This window comes from Nannobrachium achirus, assembly GCF_963921795.1.
Source record: "Nannobrachium achirus genome assembly, chromosome: 10".
In the NCBI taxonomy this organism is placed as follows: Eukaryota; Metazoa; Chordata; class Actinopteri; order Myctophiformes; family Myctophidae; genus Nannobrachium; species Nannobrachium achirus.
The window spans coordinates 490,001-512,500 of NC_137819.1; the positions used below are offsets into that span (position 1 = coordinate 490,001).

The following is a 22,500-nucleotide window of genomic DNA, read 5'->3' on the forward strand; positions in this document are numbered from 1 at the left end:
TCATGCAAAGGTGAAGCCTGTTAAAAGTTGCAACGACACCAGAGTGAGTGTTAAAGTAAGGCTTCACTGTTAGGATTCCGAACTTGCGTGTTTGCTTGCGTTTGTGCATGTGCGTGTGTACATACGCTCGTAGGGCTGTCACGATTATGACATTTTACATACATACATGTCGCTCAAATTACTGCGATTAACGATTTAATTGAGTTTTTGTCATTGACAATTACATCTCTCTTTTGGCTTTTAGGCTTTGAAGTTGCACATGGCAGATATGACACATAACCTAAATATAGAAATGACTGACATATTTTACAACTTTATACTTAAAAAAGAACATTGATAGTGGAAATAGCCGATCTACAAGCTCACAACGCGGCACGATGCAACGCGTTGTGAGCTTGTAGATCAGCTATTTCCACTATTTGACTTTTTTTTAAATATATGAAAATTTTTCAACATGGAAACGACTATGACGAGTATAAAAATAATCGTGATTATGTCAAATAATCGCGATTAGACGATCATGTAATAATTGTGACAGCCCTATACGCTCATGTGTCGTGTCTGTGTGTGTGTGTGTGTGTGTGTGTGTGTGTGTGTGTGTGTGCGTGCGCTCTCACCGACAGACAGCCGCGTGGGGGAGGAGTCTCGGGAGCAGCCCTGGCTGCGGGGGATGCGGCTGCGGCGGTGCGTGGACCCCCCGGCTCCGGACAGGACCCCCCGGGGGGTCCCCGGGGCCTGCAGGGTGCTGAGAGCCGTGCTGGTCAGCAGGCGGCCGGGCGAGCCGCTCCTGCTGCCCGCTGCACGACGGACCAATGGAGAGCAGAGGGAAAGAACCAATCAGAGTCTTACTCTGTGCACATTATTAACTGCTTACACCAGTGGTTCTCAAAGGTTTACATTTCAACGAGCCCTGCATGCATAACTCTGACAGCATACAAATAGAATAGTTAGACTTTTAAGGGTCAATTTAGAACAGTGGTTCGCAACATGTGGGTCGGGACCCCCAGGAGGGGTCGCCAAATTATTTTGGGGGGTCCCAGATGATTAACTTTCACAGAACTGGCCATGAACTGGCCAGCGTTTCCACCAGTTTTAAGCTCCAGTTTCAGGCACCTGCCTGACGAGTAGGTGTCCCCAATTGCCCCGGGTTCGGCAATGTGTTACATTATGATCGGTCAGAACTGTCCATTTCACGGGGGAAATTCAATCGACAATGAAGATTTTCCTTTTCTTTTTTGCTTGCTTTTGTTTATATATCACATCTGCATCTTCCAACCTGTACAGGGTTCCCACACATCTTAATCAATTAATTTCCAAAACTTTTCCAAGACTTTTCCAGAATATTTAACCCGATTTCCAGGACTATATAACAATAATTCAGCTCAACAACGAGTCGCTTACTCCTATGCGCAAATAATCATATTTCAACCAGGGACCCCGGCACCCTGACGAGCACTAAGAGTAGAGAAATGTTGTATAACACGGTTTTATTGTGAAAATAGCCGATCTACATGCTCACAACGCCTTGCTTTGTGAGGCGTTGTGAGCATGTAGATCTGCTATTTTCACAATTTCTGCCTCTAATATGAGACAATTTGGCCAATGTTTAACTCTTTGCCGTCCGAAATAGAATGGTTCTTGGTAGATTAGCCGTGAAATTTCTATTATATTATGATCTGAACCGCATTCATTTTACCAGACATCCAGCGCTATATCACGTGGTCTTCATCCCCCATTACCATACCGCGATCCCCTGTTGTATACTCACCCCAGTTCCCAGTGAAAAACTCAATCTGCATTGGCTTAGAGTGGGAGATTCGGCTGACGCATCATGTCCCCGTGCGTTTCGCGTGCGCGATCCGTTCACGTAAATGTCCCCTCAAATAATCCACGTGTGACTCAAGAGTAGAACTGAAAAGTTTCGCTAGCATAGCCCCCAGCACGGCTGCAGTAGAAGCACTCGTGTACAGACAGTAACCGAATGGGGGAAGGTGCCTTGGAGAAGGAAAGGGCCATGACATCACTTCTGCTTCATGTCAGACCAGCCATGAGCTATCGATGCACGAGTGGTGACTAGGGAAGGTTAGACGATCGCCGATTTTCGGATGAAAATCATTTATTTCGGTAAATACGGGAAAGTACGGGAAAAGACGAGCGGCTGAGACCCCCCCCCTAGGAAGTCCGATATAGTACGGTTTTAATATTAAGGGGCTCCCCGTGGCTTGGAAAGTGTTAATATGTCATTTCAGAGGTATTAACAAAATCAATATTTTTCCAGGACCTTCCAGGACCCTTGATCAATTCCAAAACTTTTCCAGTACTGAATTTCATGACCGTGGGGCATAGTGACACGCCCACTTCGGTTCCCAGTTCAGGGCAAAATAACACACAAAAAACCACATATTTGTTTGGTTCCGTTCTGAATAAACTTTTAGGGGTTCTGAAGCAATTTATTTTCAGTGGAAATGCCCTAAACTGGTTCGAAATTAGAGGGGAACCGGACCGGTTCAACCCCAGTGAAAAAGGACCTGACTTTGAGAACCACTGCTCTAGACTTAACCCATTTAGGCCTAGAACTATTGAATGCTTTAACCAGTGAAAAATAGCAGATCTACAAGCTCACAGCGCGGCACCGAGTGCTGCGCTGCAAGCTTGTAGATCTGCTATTTTTGAAAAAGTCGTGAAAATGTGTGCAAATCTTTGAATATATGTATTTTTAACGTGTCTGTAAGTCTGTAACTCAAATTTTGCTTCTGGGTGGTCCCTGGAGCTAAATATTTTGAGATGGGGTCAGTTGGCCAAATACATATCATTTTGGGGGTCCTTCACAAGTGATTAAAACAAAAGCATTCAACTCAGGATTTTGCTGTGGAAGTATGCGAGTTAAGTACCGTCTTCAACACACTATGGTCAATGGTGGAAACGCATTCAAAACAAAAACAACACCACAGCAAACATGAACAAAGTTTAACACAGCTGGAGAGAGGATTCTTGGGGGCTGAGTTATTTTTATTTTTATCAAGGCGTTGTAGTCCACCCACCAAGACCTTCTGTCTCCAAATGCAAAGCCTGGATCTACTGTAGCTTTATAATGACACAAAGCATGTGAAAACACTATCGCTGCTCCACAAGGCTGCAGGTTAAATGCAGGGCAAGTGATATTCTTTTGTTAATATAATAACTGTTAAATAGCTCTATATCGTGACGGTAATCATTGTTTGTTCAGTAACAGGGAGTCTCCCCGTCTCTCCAGCTCTTTAGTGAACAGCAAATGCATGTTGGGGCTGGGATAACAATTTGAACCAATCAGAGGAGAGAACTCACACAGGAAGTAGAAAGTGATCACACACAGAAATAAGCAGACAAAATCTTAACTGGAACACTATACATTCGTAGCTGATAAATGGGTACTCTCTCTCCCGATTGGCTGTAAAATAGTGATGTCCGTATCGATATTTATATCGATATATTGATCGGTAACCTGAAAATAATATTGTATAGATTCTTTTAAGAAAGTATTGATACCATATAAACCATACAGCTTTATTAAAATTAGGCTATTGAATAAAATAAGTATGAATCATTAATTTGATCATGCAAGAGAGTGCATTTCTCAGCACCCGCAGATGGCGCAATAGAAATAGACTTCTGCTGTGTTTGAATTAACTTTTATTTCATAAAATATTTTATATTAAAAATAATATACAGCCGAAAATCAATAGGTTGGAATGCATATCGATCCTATGTGATGTTTTTAAACTAATATTTTAATTTTAAAGTATTTTTTGGCTATATATATATATCGGCGATATTGACCCAAAAATATTGAATATCGTTTCAAATTGGAAAAAATTGTATCGGCACACCACTACTGGAAAATCTAAAGAGACTCCCATTATTGAACAAACAGTTCAGTGCACTGATTACCATCAGAATATTAGTGCTCTGAATAGAAACGTTTCGTTTTTAACCAAAGAATAGATACCACTCACCCTACCTTTAAAGTATGTGAAAGGAGTGGGGAGGGACATGGTCTGCGTACTCCATACATACACAGTGCTGAACACACACACACACACACACACACACACACCTTTACAGCAACACTCGATAGACACATTTTGAAGAGACATGAGGTAAGAATTCCCCCCCCCAAAAAAAACACTGAAATTGAAACTTTTCCAAATGCGTTCTAAACATCTATATGAGGTAACTATTTCCATGCTTCTATCGGCCTATAATGGTACCCAGATATGATCGCCATAACAATTATGATTCCGTGCATTCCTGCCATGCACCCTCCTCCTCCTGTCAACGAAAAGCCCCTTATCCCTCAGCCCTTGGGATGGGACCATATGAACATTTCATATCACCATTACTGTGACCAAATTATTATCACGCTAATCGAAATATCCCCAACATCCATTATCCTGGGGCGGAACATTTGGTTGAGAGTGAAGAAAAAAAGACTGTATCAAGTATGTATATTATAAGTACGTTTTACCAATAGAGGGTTTAAGTGGTACCGGGTATGCAGCTCGGCAAATAAAAGGTGAATTGATCCCAGTGCATGACGGAGGACGATTTCACGATGAATTAAATGAAAAAAAAAAAAAAAAAAAGCAGTGGTGTTTATATAGCCTGATTTCAGACTCTACGCTGGGGCTTGAGTCTGAACTTGTCCCCATTCTATTTGATTGAAAAGGGGAGGGGATTTGAAATTTGAAATTCCCAATCACAAGAGATCTGGTGGGAGGGGTTGTGTTTGACTTTTGCACACAAAACATTCCCTCCTCCCCCTCCCCTCTATGACATGCACCAAACAGGTCATTGTCTTTGATGTTTCATTGATTAGAATCACTAACGAGCTTGTAGTTGCAGCTCTTCTGAAGATCAAAGGAAGCAATTAACAATTTTGCTGCCATTTTAAACATAGCTGTAGTAAACAGCTGCCAAATTGTCCTTACCTTTTAACGTGGGCACGCGCGCGCATCGTGCACAATCTGTGCGCGACTCATCTAGTAGACTGTAGACTCGGTGACAAGCTTTCGAATAAAAAAAAAACCATTGAAATAGACATATCCGTTGCCACGCTGTATCCCTGCTTATCCGCCAGTGTTTACATGAAAAAACATTGAAAAAAGCCAACTGTGCGCTATGGTAACAAGTGGACACGTTCGCGCACAAAACACACGATATGTGCGGGGATCATAATCCAGGCGTGTAGAGACTGGATCAAAGTTTCCAAACGCGAAAATCCGATTGAAAAACGAGTGTTCCATCGCCGAGTAGCTTTCTCTTCTGTTACACTGTAAACCAACGGAGGCGGGACTATGGCCCAGGCTCAGACCGGATACGGAAAGCTAGATCCGGTCCAGACCGGAAATGACCGGATACAGTTAGGGGGGCGGGCCTAAAGAGCCAGAATCAGCGAAAATCTGCAATAATACTTTTAATCCTTTCATAATGATTAAAGCTAATTAAACTTCTGGGTTCGACGGGCATGGCACCGCGGTACAGCGGGAAATCTACGGTTTCTACGGGGATCGCCCAGAATGAGTTAAGAACGCTGGTGAGCCACCCCTCCCTCCACTGTTTGTTGATTTTCAAAAGTTAGACGCACCCCTCCTCCGTATTGCATTGATTTCATTGGTCGGTAGGCCAAGATACCGTATCAAGAGACGCGTCATATGACACATCCAGACCAAGAGATGCAGTTCACTCAGAGAGTGGGCGGGTCTATTGGCTGGAGCCAGGCTAGTGTTTATAGCTATGCAGCCACGTATAAACATTCTGTGCCTACAAATCCCAGCATGCCTAAGCCAGAGTGGGAGGAGGAAGGAACCTTAAAAGTGAGGGGGTGCAGGTGAGGGAGGACATTGTGTGGAATACAAGAATGCTGGCTCCAGGTTATGAACCTTATTCCTAAGCTTAACCTCAGTAAAACTAGGCTTAAACCTAAGCTTAACCTCAGTAAAACTATGCCTAACCCTAACCTCAGTAAAACTAGGCTTAAACCTAAGCTTAACCTCAGTAAAACTATGCCTAACGATAACCTCAGTAAAACTAGAATCCAGAATCAATGGGGGCAAATTTACTATAATCCAGGGCTCCAGACTAACTTTTTTCACCTACGTCCCGGGACCGTCCCAAAATACAAATTGAACCGTCCCCAAATGAATGTAATCCGTCCCAAAAAAATAATTATTTAGATCGTCTATATGCTCACCGCACCGCACAACACCGTCGTACTGAAAGAAGTATAACCAGTGCCATCCACGCTTCATCGAGTGGAGAGTGCAGACGCGTGCAGTCTGCTCTGTGCTTCACAGCAAGCGATTCAGATGAACTGCTGCCGAAATGGAGTTATTTATTATGAGTGGACCGGTTGTTTTTGAGAGTTTTAGAGACACTACTGGACTGGAGAAAATAAGCTGCCACACGGCACGGGAACTTTGTAAAATGAATGCCAGCTTGCACGGCTCACGGCTGGTTGTGATGAAGTTGATTAGACGATTAGACGAACATATTCACATAACGTCTTGTAATTGGGAATATAGGCTATAGGTTTATAGAGATGACAAAAGTTAAACAAACCGTTGATTTAATTACAATGTGTCCTACTTCAATATCCAAACAACTGCTCGTGCTGCTCACTAAACGTAGGCTATGTGTCTGTGCTTGGTGCATTGACAGTGTTCCGTTTTACATTTTCATTAATAATCACAATCCAAATCATATAACGTTACTCTTTATGAGGCGAAGCAGGGGGCGGGGATGCTAAGATTTATCTCTCAGCCACAGCTTGTAGATCGGCTATTTTCCACTAGTTGTAACCCAGACAGTCTGTTCTCTGCCTCATTCTGCTAGTTAATCTCTTCAAATTGCGCAGCATTTTAGCAACTAAGTACCTGAAAAGGATGATCAGCACTGCCTGTGGTAACTTCTTAAACATTCTGTTTACATCATAGCCTATTCATTTTCTGTGAGTCTCATGCTGCGAGTTTGCACACCATGGTTTGAGCAGTGACATTGATATGCGCCGTTGGCTCAAAAAAATCCTCTACGTCCCGAATGCGCCCCAGGGGAGATTCATTTGCGTCCCGAACACATATATTTAAGTCCCTGGGACGTAGGGATGCCGTTAGTCTCGAGCCCTGCTATAATCACATCTTTGTCTTAGGAATTCGACTAATAGTCATTTTGGGGGTGAACTACTCCTTTAACCTCAGTAAAACTAGGTCTAAACCTAACCTTAACCTCGGTAAAACTATGACTAAACCTAACCCTTAGCTCTAACCGTAACCTCAGCTAAACTATGAATAACCTCACCTTATTCTTATCCTCAGTAAAATGAATACAAGATAATTAGAAATGGGGACAAGCGTGTTTTAGGGTAAAAAAATAAGTATTGTTAATCAGCTTACCACCGACGTTAGTGGACTGAGATCCTGATTGGTTGAGGAAGGAGGAGGAGGAGGAGGAAGGAGGGGCAAGCAGAAGGAGGAGGCCCGGGAAGGTGGAAGGAGGAGGAGGAACAGCAGGTTAAACCAGGTGCATTATGGGAGTTAGAGTGCCACAAAGCAGCATGGAGGTGGGTGGGGTGGGGGGAGGAGGGGTTAACGGGTGGGTGGGTGGTTAGAACACAGAGCGTGACGTGATGGGATCCGAGACGTTCCATCCACTATAAAAAAGCTAGGCTGGCGGGGCCTGACGTCATACTGCGTTCACTCACTCATTCCTTCCCCAGTATAACGTCTGGCCTTCGGCCTATTGGCAGCTTGAAAAGTGGGCGGGAGTACTTGCCTTGACAGACAGACTCCTCTAACCAATCAGCGTAGCAAAACATCTCTCAGCCAGTCGGAAGAACGGCAAACAAACACATCTTTTCGGCCGATGAACTCCGCTAGCGCATCCCCTGTGTTCCTTTTTAAGTGTTGTAATTGATTCCAACTCTGAGATAACTGCACTTATTGCTTGTTTTATCGTTAGAGCGTTAACTGTTACACTTGTTGCATCGCGAGAACAGCCATTGTTGTTTTGAAAATGCTGCAGCATTAGGGATGCGGAGATATACCGATACGGATCGTAATCGCGATACAAACGTGCACGACACGAGTGAATCGGTTCATTCAGGGTGGATCGGTACAATTGACGTCTGGAATCGTGATTGTATCGTATCGTGAGTGTCTGGATCGGTACACTCCACGGTTGGATCGGTTTTTGCATAATAGTATTTCATTCTATCCTGTGTTTCCGAGGCGCATTGAATACCCCATCAGCCCTCCCCCAAAAAGCACTTGTAGCGACTCTACAGACATGCGTCTTTTACAGCAGCACTGAGCTGCTCAGCTGAGCGCAGTGAACACCCGACCCGACAGAATGCAGACAGACAGCACTCGTGAGTCGTGAGCCCACTGGTTAAACATGCAAGATTAGTACCACGTTTAGCTTTATAACATCCCTGTCCAATGTTCGCTGATGTGATCCGTTGTTGTGTCACTGGACTGGAGCACGCTGCGTGATATTATGATCCACATTCCACACCCGTTTGTTCTTCTTGTCGAGTCTGCGACGGAATTGATTTAAACAAAGCAGAAGCTTCCACGCTTTAACTACACACACGTATGAACTACAACAACGATACTGGGCGTGCAACTAGCGATTAAAACAAAGTATTTGACACTGTTTCACAACTTGTTACTGTAGCTGCAGGCTGCAGCTGTTCCCTCTGCAAAGAGAGGCTCAGGCTGGAGCCTGATTTATACTTGGCAGCTCGACGGTGTCGCGCACGCACCTAAATAGCAGACCTACAAGCTCACAACGCGTCGCGTTGTGACTCAAATATCTACGTTTTAAAACATTTTGACTAGAAATGGCAAAATCCTAGATTATATTCATACAATATAATAATAATACAGGTCAAGGATCCTTAACTGAGAAGAGAGAGATCAAGCAGGGACCCCCACTGTAGGCTGTTGCAGATTAAAACTTGTCAGAGACTTGTTTGACAGCACTATATCATCAGTGACATTAATACATTACTATGTTGTGTTTATTTGTTCACACATTATCTTTTCTATTAATATGATGGATTTATGTTATTCATTCATTAATTATTATCTCTTAAACCCTCAATAAGTGTTAATGTATTGGCTAATGTTCCCCTATAGGGTTGCTACTTGCTAGGGTTCAATTGGTTACTGTAACAACAAACTATTAATATTTGGCCGCCTCACATAACTCTGAGGACCCTAGGGGTCCCTGACCACCTGTTGAGGATGTAATGATATATAATAATGATATAGTATTAATCAAACAATTCTACCAGCCAGGGAGTGTTCTCCCAGAGTTCAATAAGTTGGATTGTTAGACAGAGCCTAGTACTACAGTGAAACAATAAATTGTTTGGAAATTAAATGTACTGCATTTTTAGTAAAACATTTTTTTTTTGGGGGGGGGGTGAATTTACATGGGCTTTAATATAAATCCTTTGCATTGTGTTGAATCGCACCGAATCGTGAATCGTATCGCATCGTAAGGACCAGGGGTGTATCGCAAAGTATCGTGAAACATATCACATCGTATCGGGGTCAGGGGTGAATCGTGATGTATCGTATCGGCAAGATTTCAATGTATCGCAATTATATCGTATCGCTGGTAGTGTATCGTGATGCGTATCGTATCGCCTCAGTGGTCGAGATTCGCATCCCTATGCAGCATGCATCTACGTCACCGTCTACACCTGGACCAATCAGGGAAAGCTTTTCACTTGTTGTCAGAAAGACTACGTTTGTTGAGCGGACAGCAGTCACTGATTGGCCCCGATCAGAAAATAATAGTATACTCGCTGCCTATACCCGGAAGGCCAGACGTTATACTGGGGAAGGAGTGAGTGAACGCAGTATGACGTCAGGCCACGCCAGGCTATAAAAAAAAAAAACACCAACTTTGATCAAAGACATCCATTTAAAGCAGGGAAAGGATCCCGTCAGAACCAAAGAAAGCATATAACGTTGATTTTAAAACATCTTAAAAATAAACAGAACAACAGTGAGCCAGCGGCGGGATAAATGGAGCAGGAGGAGAGAGAGAGAGAGAGAGAGAGAGAGATGCATGATGGGAAGGAAGGAAGGCCGGCACGGATGGAAGCAAAGCCTGCTCAGGATGGCAGAACGTAAAATATATCCCAAATTAAAATAGGACGCAAATCAATCTCTTCAAACCACTTGCCCAATTTTATACTTTGATGCAAAAACATAATAATACACTTGTAGATCGTCTTTTTTTAAAGTTGTAGTGTACTTGAGGTTTTCATATATTGTTTTAGCACTGCAGTAGATTAGCTACAGTAGCTCAGCGCTGTTGTGTGACATCACATTGACTTCAAACAGCATCTAGAAGGCACAGTCTCACACCAATGCAACCAAACTCTACTTTGTAAACATCATCCCCCAAATGCCACCGGTCTGCAACTGGTCAGTCCACACCGCTGCAGCGCTGTCTGAAACCAGAGCCATAGAAAGGTAGACGCCGGCTTTGGGGCGTGCGTATCGTGGGCGGCAGGGCAAGCTTCCGCGTGCGTCACAGACAGACATGGAAGTTTGGTAGGCCCAGCACTGTACCCGCTGGCGACAATTGAGTTGGTTGATTGGAATGTTAAGTGATCGGCCTCTCTCTCTCTGAAGACAGCATTGCTATGAATATACCTGAACATACCTGCAATATCCGAACTGTACTCAAAGATTACACATATTAGGCTTGAAAATTAATGATGTTAAGAAAATAACTTATAATTAAAGCTGCAAGCAGCGATGACCGGGCCCTCGCAGCTCTACCCACATCACAAGGGGCAGCAGCCAATCGGAAGAAGGGGCGGGGCTAGTTAAACCAATTAAGCTTAAGGACTCTTAATCAAGTCATATAACACCACCCACACGTCTGTATGACAAACGGTTCATGAGATAAAGAGGCACTTCCTGTTTGGCAAAGGAAGCGCCAATTATGGTTAAGGACTCTTAATGAAGTCATATGACGCTGCCCAAACGTCTGTACGACAAACGGTTCTTGATATAAAGAGGCACTTCCTGTTTGGTGAGGGGCACTTCCTGTTTGGCGAAATGGGCCCCAATTATGGTAAAGGACTCTTAATCAAGTCATTTGACGCCAACCACACGTCTGTACGACAAACGGTTCTTGAGATAAAGAGGCACTTCCTGTTTGGTGAGGGACACTTCCTGTTTGGCGAAATGGGTCCCAATTATGGTAAAGGACTCTTAATCAAGTCATTTGACGCCAACCACACGTCTGTACGACAAACGGTTCTTGAGATAAAGAGGCACTTCCTGTTTGGTGAGGGGCACTTCCTGTTTGGCGAAATGGGCCCCAATTATGGTCAAGGACTCTTAATCAAGTAATTTGACGCCAACCACACGTCTGTACGACAAACGGTTCAAGAGATAGAGGCACTTCCTGTTTGGTGAGGGGCACTTCCTGTTTGGCGAAATGGGCCCCAATTATGGTTAAGGACTCTTAATCAAGTCATTTGACGCCAACCACACCTCTGTACGACAAACGGTTCATGAGATAAAGAGGCACTTCCTGTTTGGTGAGGGGCACTTCCTGTTTGGCGAAAGGGGCCCCAATTATGGTTAAGGTAGTCTCGCGTAGCCAGACAACTATTCCACAATCTATGAATGCTATATAGAGTCTGGAACAGCAGCTCCCGAACGGCGAGTATCGAAAACGGGCATTAACGTTCAAAAAAATATAATTTAAAATGTCATTTCTGCTAAGCAGCAAGCTAAACATGCTTATATGATTTTTATTTATATAATGATAAATATGTGTGATGTGAGACTGAAACGGAAGTGCAGTAGATTAGAGTTTATCATGATTGATTATTTGTGACGTTATAGAGTAGATAAAGTGTTCATTGATTATATTAATATCTAGCCTAATGACACATCATTGATACTGTACTGTAAAGCTTGTAAGAGTCTAGATGTCTACCTAGGACTGAGTAGTTATTGTTTTGGTAAAGCCTATCTTGTTATGGTACAGCTCGTTCCAGAGGCCTTGAAGCCACAGTATAATTCTAGTGTTTGACCATTCTTCTTAGCAGAACTCTTTTACCACTGTCCAGAGTGTTAATTGTACTTCTGTCCATGATATCATGTTAAATAAACTTGACCACACCACCACCTAATATAATTGTCTTGTCTCCTCATTTTCTCATGATTATTGATTGATCTGAATTCCACCACAGAAGTGACGTGGGGGCTTCACTTCCGCTTCATCTCGCACTCGCCGTTTCTTCCCCGGTGCGCCAGACTGTATGCCGGGAGCATTTGACCAAATCGTGGAGGCAACAGTCTGGCCACGCGAGACTATGGTTAAGGACTCTCAATCAAGTCATTTGACGCCAACCACAAGTCTGTACGACAAACGGTTCATGATTTATAGAGGCACTTCCTGTTTGGGGAAAGGCACTTCCTGTTTGGCGAGGGAAGTGCCAAATATCGTTAAGGACTCTTAATCAAGTCATATGACACCAGCCACGAGTCTGTACGACAAACGGTTCATGATTTATAGAGGCACTTCCTGTTTGGCAAAGGGCACTTCCTGTTTGGTGAAGGAAGTTTGACGCTTTGCCACGGGCACGCCGTTTTACGAAAACTCACGATTCGCACAACTTTTCATCGTTAAGGTGTCTTGAGTATGCCGAGCGAATGTGAAGTTGATCCGATTAACCCCCTAGGAGGAGTTTGTTAAAGTGCGACCCGTGAAAACGGCCAAAAATGCACCAAAACGCCACTAATTAGTCAAAATAGCTGACTTCCTGTTTGGTTTCGGACATGGCGCCAAGAGACTTTTTTGTGAGTCCGGACATACCGATTTTCGTACGTGTAGGTGAAACCGTATGGTGGGGCTTGAGGCACGAAGTTTTGTAGGGGGCGCTGTTGAGCCATTAGGCCACGCCTCCTTTTGATTATTTTTAATTACGTAAATTTTCGCCACTTGTGATGTCCTTGCAAAGTTGCGCAACTTTTGGAGTACGTTTGGTGCCTCAAAAACGCGATTTACTTGCGGGAAAATAAGAATAATAATCTTTGCAATTACAATAGGGTCCTCACACACTGTGTGTGCTCGGGCCCTAATTAAAAAGGGGTTTAAAATGTAAAAAAAAAATCTATTTTTAAGTATTATTATTCAATGATATTCCCTTAAAATAAAACTAAATTAAAATAATTATTGCCCTGCATCAAACAAAATGTTTTGTAGCCATTTAGAAATTATAGCGGAGATTATCAAATGGTTTATTCTTATTGGCAATTCTTAAACAAATATCTCTCGTACCAAATTTCTTGTAGGCTGCAACTGTGATACCAATAAAGAAAGTAGCTATTTTACTTAATAATGAAAACAATTTGTAAAATGAAACTGCTATACTGCTCATACCGCACATAATTGTACTTGTGTTTTATTTGGCACAATAACGTGGTGTGTGATAAGTTCACATGTTGTTGACATGTTGCTGCACAAGCTCCCCCCCAGGGCAAATCAAACTACGCCTATGCCTGTGATTGGCCAGTAGTCCCCCCCCCCTTTTTTTTTACAGGTCGCTCCAATGAACTGTAGCGGCGAATGAGGTATCTAGCTTTTTATATCCATGTCTAAAACTGTTTCGTTGCAAGGGGTTGCATTGGTGTGGACTGGACTTTAGTGACAAAACATGCAGAGGAACACACACACACCCACCTCCATATACACACATCTCCATCCACCCACACATATAAATAACATATTGATTGGCATGAGAGCGATAGCAGGTGGACCACTCTTGATAACGGTTGTACACATAGAAACAGACACACACACACGGCTGTACTCTGACAAACACAAAATACCTGGCGTGCAATCGGATTCGTCAGAACCTGAAGGCACAAAAACATTTGTGGAGCTTATTGTCACCATGACAATAGGCAACAGATTCTCACTCACTCACTCACTCACTCACACACTCACACTCACACACACACACACACACACACACACACACACACACACACACACACACACACACACACACAGTGTAACCTGGGTGTTGATACAATGCCCAAATTAAAGTCCTGGTGAAATGTTTTTTTCTAGATAGATAGATAGATAGATACCTTTATTATCCCAAGGGGGAAATTTTATTTAGAAGTTTCAGTCTGAAACATAGACATATAAAGGCAGATGCCTCCTCCGGCTCTGGCCGTTGGTAAAAGAGGACTGGCAAGCTTCCGGAATTCTGAAGGACGGATGCTCAGTAGGCCAATCAGATACAGGACTCCCTCTTTCCCACTGCAGGGGGCAGCAGAGTGCCTTCCACAGTTCCGCACTTCCGCCAGTTAGGGCATTCACAAATAGTGATTTTTAATTTTCGACTTATTCAACCTCAAAGTATTCGAATAGTCGAATATTTGACAGGACTGGCCAAACTGTCAAATATTTAGTAAGCAAGAGGCGAACATTATGAAAATAGCCGATCTACATGCTCACAACGCCTCACAGCGTAGATCTGCTATTTTCACAATATTTATCTGCGGAGCCGAGTCACATTAAATGTAATACCTACAATTCCAAGTGCTTGTCAGGGTGGGGGTCCCCAGTTCAAATATGTTTATTTTGGGGGTCACGGCCTAAAAAGGTTTGAAAACCCCTGGTATAGAGCATTAACAAATTCATCCACCAGGGGCATTGACAACTCATTCTTATGACTTCCAGTTCCTATCTAGCCAAGCTTTATAAACTATATATTTTTTAAAGAGAAAAAAAAAAAATATATATATATATAAATAAAATAAAAAAATTAGCGAATATTCGACTTCGGTGCACAACGTTGAATAGTGACTTTGATATTCGAATATTTGGTGAATGCCCTAGTGTACGGAGACCACAGTGAAAATAAGTCTATGACTTATAACCCTCGAGTGTCTGTTTAAAGAGGTGGTGCCATAGTTTTGTACTTTTTCTGTTTTGTCTATGGAGTTAACATATACTCTAATAGATCATGGGCTGGGGTTATAATGTGCAAATGTGCCTTCCCTGTGTATTGTTGGTTACTTCCTGAAAGCTGAGAGCCTGTGCGTCAAAAGGCCCAACTGAAAAACACTGAGTTAATGATGTCATAAACTCAGTGCCTCCCCCTTTGCCATGCACCCAACACTGTGGGTGTGGCTAACTTCAGCTGGGTCACCATCCACCTGGCAATCAGGCATACTTATTTTTATTTTTTTGGAGAAAAAAAATCTTCCTCCAAGTATAAACATAATACCTGATCATCATGTTTTGGGGGGAAAACAATCACTGCACTGCATCTTTAAGCAATTAAACAAATCCAATCAAATCAAACTTCAGATAAGCTGACGGAGATGGTGGTTCTCACACGTTTCTAACTTTTCCATAACTTTCCCTAAGTATTTTACCCCATTCCCAGGCTTATAAACCTTTTTACCATAGCTCTGCTGTGTAGCTGTGTTGTCGGCGCACAGCCACACACACAGGTGCCGCTTGACGCCGCACCTAGGGTTGCCGCTCTGAGAAATAGCAGTCGTACGGTGCAATAATGAGGCTCTTAACACTCGGGTGACTGGGGAAAAAAATCACTTCCACTCGGACTGCATTTATCAGTCAAATTGACAGGTAAATTCTCTCCCTTTTGGCCCAGGAGAGCAACACCTCCTCCCCTGCTGCCAGCGGGGGTTCTATTGTCTTCCAAATGTGAATTAGCATTTCAATTGACCTCTCAAATGGGGAGTGCAAAAAGTGTGAAATTCTCTTCTTGCTTCTGGGAGGAATGGGTGAGACCTGTCTTTATGACCGATAACTAACAGTCAGAGTGGTATTATTTCATACTTAGGAAACGTTTCAAAAGGGGGAAAAACAGAGAACAAATGTCTTGAGTATTTAGGAAAAGTCATGGAAGGAGAAATTTCTGAGACCTTCAGGGGGAGAGTTATTGCACTTTGCAATCTCAAAATTGGTCCTGTTAGTCACCATGTGTTAAAGCCAGTGTGCTCACTGTGCTGTCAATGCCCCTAGATCGAGCGAAGGTGTCACGCGACAAAAATAACAGATCTACAAGCTAAAAACTTGTCACAGTGCAACGTGTTGTTAGCTTGTAGTAGCTCTACTATTTTCGGGCACGTGACTTCCTGTACACATCAGGCCGCACTAGTCCACTCACGCAGCTCAGCGCTGCATTTTACCTTGTTGCATTTTTCACACGTTAAGCCTACATGAAATGTACATCCAAATCCAACTTTTGATTAAATCCAAACCTTTTCCCAGGAATGGAAACAAGTTTTGTGATTTCAAAATATTTCCAGGAATTTCATGACCGTAGGAACCCTGAGTAACTTGCCCAACACTGTCTATTTGACCACAATGTGAATCACAAAAAGACACTCATTATTTGTGTAAACAAACAGACTGGTGTAAATTGCAGGTGCGTGCGTGTGCGCGTGGTACTTACGTTGGGACTGGGAGACCATCTTGGTGCGAGAGCGCCCCCTGGAGTCCACCTGGCTGCTGCTGGGGGTGACGGTGCTCAGCGTCTGTTTGGTGCGCATGCGGCCTGCACAGAGGGAGGCCGTCACATACACATACACATGGAAAACACACACATACACACACTACCTTCCCTACTACGTCCCCTAGTGCAGCCGCTACGCACTGCCAACAGAATGAACAGAATGAAGCCCACTTTTATAGGAAGCCACAACTATCTGCTGGAAGCCACCGTTAAAGGAGTAGTTCACCCCCAAAATGACTCTTTTCTATCGATTACTCACTCCCCAGAGACTTGAATTCATGGATATTGTTTTGTTTTTGTTGCATTCCTGAGCCAATAATTATGATGATCAGGGCCGTCAAGATTATGACATTTTACATGACGATTGTCACTCAAATAATTGCGATTAACGATTTAATTGTGTTTTTTGTCGTTAACAATTACATTTCTGTTTGGGCTTTGAAGTTGCACATGGCATATATGACACAACCTAAATATACAAAGAAATTACTGTCATGTTTGACAACTTTATACTTTAAAAAGAACATTGATAGTGGAAATAGCCGATCTAAAAGCGCATAACGCGTCGCAATGCAATTTACATGGAGAATTTGTACTTCTGCCCTCTGGCAGAAGGTACAGTGAACCTACAGTATATGGCACTATATCAGGTTTAAAAAATCCTTTGTCCCTGTGTCAACTAAAATGTTGAACGAGGCTTTGAAATAGAATTGTGATATTGACAACTACTTTCTGTGCACTTGTGTATTGTTGTGTCCCCCCTCTGTACTACTGTATGTATTTCTAGTATTGTCATTGATGTTTTATGTGTGGCTGCAGTAGGGGTGAAAGCCCAAGAAAGATTTCCCTTGTGGACAATAAAGTTTACCTTGACCTTGACCTTGAATGCGACGCGTTGTGAGCTTGTAGGTCTGCCATGTCCACTATTTTTTACTTTAAAAAAATATATATGAACATTTCTCAACATGGAAACGATTATGAAAAATAATTGTGATTATGTCAAATAATTGCGATTAGACAATTATGTAATAATCATAACAGCCCTAATGATGATAATAATAAAGTTCCTCCTAATGTATCCGATAGGAGAAACAGGAGACTCTTTGTGTCTCCTACCGGAACCAGTCAAATTATTGGCTTAGGAATGCGACCAAAACAAAAGAACATCCATGGGGTGAGTAATCAATAGAAAAGGACATTTTGGAGGATGAACAACTACAGTACTTTAACTGTTAAGTTGCATTATCGTTGCTGTCGGGCAGAAACCTTGTATCCCCACAATGTAACCTTTTGTGTTTTTCTCCTAAATCAACGCCCTACTTGATCTCACTATGGCGTCACACAACGCCCTACTTGATCTCACTATGGCGTCACACAAAAGCATCAAAAGTAGCAGATCTACATGCTACCTTTGCTATTTTTTTTAAATTGAATCCTGACATGTTTTTGGACATAATGAGGTTTCCACCCGACGAGAGACGATATTCCGCTATGTTATCCAGTCATCTCTCTCTCTCTCACCCCGATGCACCTACCATGCACACTAGGGGGCGCTTCAATGGATTGTGCGCTTCAGATTGATGCTGATGAGCCAACATGTTGTTGGCTACGTGCAGTTGCACTGACTTCTACTTGCAAGCACTTATGCAGTATAAATATACATATATAAATACATGTATATAAAAAAAATAAAGGAAACTTGACTTTGGTCCATTTTATCTCCCCTTTAATAATACCAATTTGTATTGTGTTTTATATCATTTTCATCGCTGATTCGTCACCTTCACAACAAGGTACAGTTTGTAATCATCGGGCATTCGTGGAATGAGCACCATAGCCAAACATGTGGGTAGTGCCGACCCAAAATTTGCCAACATTCGGTCCATTTAATCCCCCCTTTAATTATGCCAAATGGTATTGTGTTTGATATCATTGTTATCGTTGATTTGTCGCCTTTACAACGAGGTACAGCTTGTAAGGATCTGGTTTTCGTGGAATGAGCAACACAGACAAACATGTGGGTAGCGCCCCTCCAAAAATGGTCAAAATGGCCTGGCAGGCCTGCAATACTGTTCTTGTGGTGTTCACCTTTGTTGCTTGGAGCATTGAATAATTGCACTCTCCCACAGTAATAAGGTAAAGAAAAAACAACACATATTGGCCATTTTTACACTTTGTTAATGTTAAGCTCAGTGTCAGGGAAGCCCAAAACGAGAGTAAATGCCAGCAGAAGAGTATTGCAAGCCATTTTGGCAACATTTTGGTCGGCACTAACCACACATTAGGCTGTGTAGCTCATGCCTCAAATGCCCGATGCTTATAAGCTGTACCTCGTTGTAAAGGTGATGGATGAATCAACAATGAAAATGGTATAAACAGTGTTGGGCAATATTACTTAGGAGAGTAATCGTTACTTATTACTTATTACTCCTTGGAAAAAGTAATAATATTATATTGCTTATTACTTGGAATCAAGAGTAATATGTAATATATTAAGTTATATTACTTTTTTTCCCCCTGCAAAATCTGTTTAGCCAGCTCCTTTTAGAACTGAATCCAATGTATTGGAACAATAAGAGTCTCTGGGATGCGATTAAAGAAATTATAATTGCAGGCTTTGTAATTAATTAATCTCAATTAATCACATTTTAATCACACATCAATATATGACCTGGTAACAGTTTACTTTTTTTAATGGATTTTGGTATAGGCCTACAAGCGAATCAATTAATAATTAAGACTATAACCCAACAAAACATTGCTTATTTTTTATTACATTTAAAACTCTCAGCTCTGTTGAAGACCCCTGCCTATATTATCCTTAAATAATAGGCTACATATTTTCTTTTCTGCCTAAAAAGTGTAGGCTATTTTAGACGTGAGGTGCAGTGGCTCTGGGTGTTCCCACTAAGGAAAGTAGGCTTTCAACTCCCTGAGGGTGCTGAGGCCTGCTTTGCACCCTCATTTTGGCCAGGGAGCACCCCCACCTAGCCCTAACCCTAACCCAATTCCCGAAATTTACATTATAATACAGTAGATCAGCATTGGCTGGCCACAACCGGTTTGGCACACACTCCCATTGGTATGCAAATTTAGCCTTTTGTTTTCACCTGGCCGATTTGAGTTGGGTATCCTTCACTTAAAGCATAGCACCCTCAGCCATTGTGGGCTGCCGCCGGCCCTGACATGACAGACAGTGGAGGCTACGCTAACTGGCTAACCGCAGCAACTCAGTCCGCAGTGGTCCACGGTGGTCCCGCTGAGCTCCGCGGCGGACCCCCGCGGCAGACCCCTCCGCGGCGGACCCCGCGGCGGACCCCTCCGCGGCCGAGAGGAGTGCTTGTAGATTGTAAACGTCCCATCCATGTAAGCGCATTGCACGTTGTATGCTCTCTCTGTGACTGTGACAGGCAACGCAGCGCTGACACTGGTCCATGCACTGGTCTCATGACATAAGCAACGTCATAACTGTGCGCGCTGCGCAAATGACTGATCTACAAGCTACATCGCATCTCTGTAGATGTATGTTGATATCTTGTAGATCTGTTCTTTTTCTGCAATCGGCTAAAATGGCTAGTAACGGAGTAACAAGGCTTTTTTTTGCGGAGTAAAGCGTTATATATTACCATTTTTTTTAGAGTAATAACTTACACTACTCGTTACTGGAAAAAGTAATAATATTACAGTAATATATTATTAGTAATTCGTTACTGCCCAACACTGGATATAAAACACAATACAATTTGGTATTATTAAAGGGGAGATCAAATGGACCAAAGTCAAGTTTCCTTTCGTTTTGTGCTGAGTTTATATACGCAAATAAATAAACGTGTATACAGTATATAAATACATATACATTTTATTTGCACGCACATCATCATGATCTCCCAATAATAAGCTTGCAGCTATATTTCATATCTTGACCAATGTTTTGATTACAAAAGTGATAATTGGTGTAAGATGCATATTGAAGCACCCCAAACACATACACACCTCTAAGCATAATCTTACCATTGTCTGATCTGGTCCCTACAGACAAAGAACAACAGGTTGTAAGTTCCAAATTAACACTTACTCTCACTAATCTTAGCGTGCGCGAACACACACACACACACACACACACACACACACACACACACACACACACACACACACACACACACACACACACACACACACACACACACACACACACACACACACACACACACACACACACACACACACACACTTTCTAATTAGCTGCCAATCAAAAACACTAAAAGGATAATGTCCCTCAAAAAAAAAAAGGGGGGAAATAACTACGTTGCCACCTGCTTGGTTGGCGTGTCATCTCCCTTTCCTCCATCGGATTAACTGTTATTCATGACTGGTGATATTAGAGATGAGTGACCCACACCTGAGCTGAACGATTACATTAGTGAATGAATGAATGAATGAATGAATGAATGAGGTTGTGATGTGAACAAAGGTTGGGATACATGTGTCATACAAAGACCGACAGACAGCAGGGGGCGCTATGATCTGTGAACCCATTTAGGCCTAGAATTATTGAATGCTTTAGCTATTGAAAAATAGCAGATATACAAGATCACACCGTGGCACCCAGTGCCACACTGCAAGCTTGTAGATCTGCTATTTTTTTTAAAGTTGTGAAGATGTGTGCAAATCTTTGTAACTCAAATTTTGCTTCTGGGGGGGGGGTCCCTGGAACTAGATATTTTGAGATGGTGGTCCGTGGCCAAATAAATATCAGTTTGGATGTCCTTACCATGAAAAGGTTTGAGAACCGACATAGTAGTCTCTCAAGAACAGACTAACTGAGCTCCAGTTTAGTGAAAATAACCTTTTCTTTGACGATGGCTGGCCAGATTGCTGACATAGGTTTTTCAAAAAACCTTAGAAGGATTCAAAAGACACTTATAGAATCGGGTCAAAATTCTAATTTTCAAAATGTTTCAAAAATAGCAGATCTACAAGATCGCAGCGCGGCACATTTGTCAATAGTTAAAGCATTCAATAATGATACACAATAATGTGTACCCATTTTGAATGGGTTAATGCATCATTTATACTCCATCGTGCCGCAGTCGTCTCCTCTTGCCAAACACAGCAACACTGCTGTAAGACGGAGTACATGAATCAGCTCTGACGTGATGTTACTGTGGGTTGTTGGGAAAACAGAGAGAGATGGCGAAAAGCGACACAAAGAAAGAAAGGAAAAGAAAAGACAGAAGGACAGAGAGAAAGAAAGACAGAAGTGTGGGGAGGGGGCGGGAAGACCTTACCATCCGTTTTATCAGTAGCATCGTCTTTAGTGGCAGAGAGAGAGAGAGAGAGAGAGAGAGAGAGAGAGAGAGAGAGAGAGAGAGAGAGAGAGAGGGCGAGAGGAAAAGAAAGGGCGAGAGGAAAAGAAAACAGAGAGAAAGAGGGGAAAAGAACGAAGATAGGAGGAAAGAGACAAGATGTGGAGGAGAGGAGAGAAGGTAGGAGAAAGGAGCAGAGTGTCTGTGTTACTAACAACACAACGTCTGGACCCACGTCTGCATGGGGCCACATGCGGATGAACCTACACTAGGGATGGGACCATGTGAACAATTCATATCACCATTATTGTCAACGAATAAATCACGGTTTACGATATTATCGCGATAATCGAAACAGGGGCGTCAATTGGGTATGTCAGGGGTATGCAGCTGCCATACCCTGGGTCCGGGGGGGGGGGGGGGGGGGGGGGGGGGGAATAAAAGTTACTTTTAAATATAAATCCATGCATGTCTCTTTGTCTATCTGTTCTGGTTATTATGTTGTTAAATTACAGTAAAAATAACTACAAATGCAAAGTTTAACAAAATGGTCACTTTAACAAGGTATTATAATTATATTCTCCACTCTTTTATTCTCCCCATCTTGACAGA

General features: G+C 42.6%; 1 protein-coding gene across 1 annotated transcript in view; it reads right to left on the reverse strand.

Annotated features, from left to right (window-relative positions):
• The window catches only part of clasp2 (cytoplasmic linker associated protein 2), a 250,807-nt gene that overhangs the window by 63,572 nt on the left and 164,735 nt on the right, over nucleotides 1-22,500 (reverse strand). Inside the window, 2 exon segments of the mRNA XM_080735691.1 lie at nucleotides 618-797; nucleotides 16,523-16,624. Coding sequence (XP_080591817.1) covers nucleotides 618-797; nucleotides 16,523-16,624 — 282 coding nt within the window.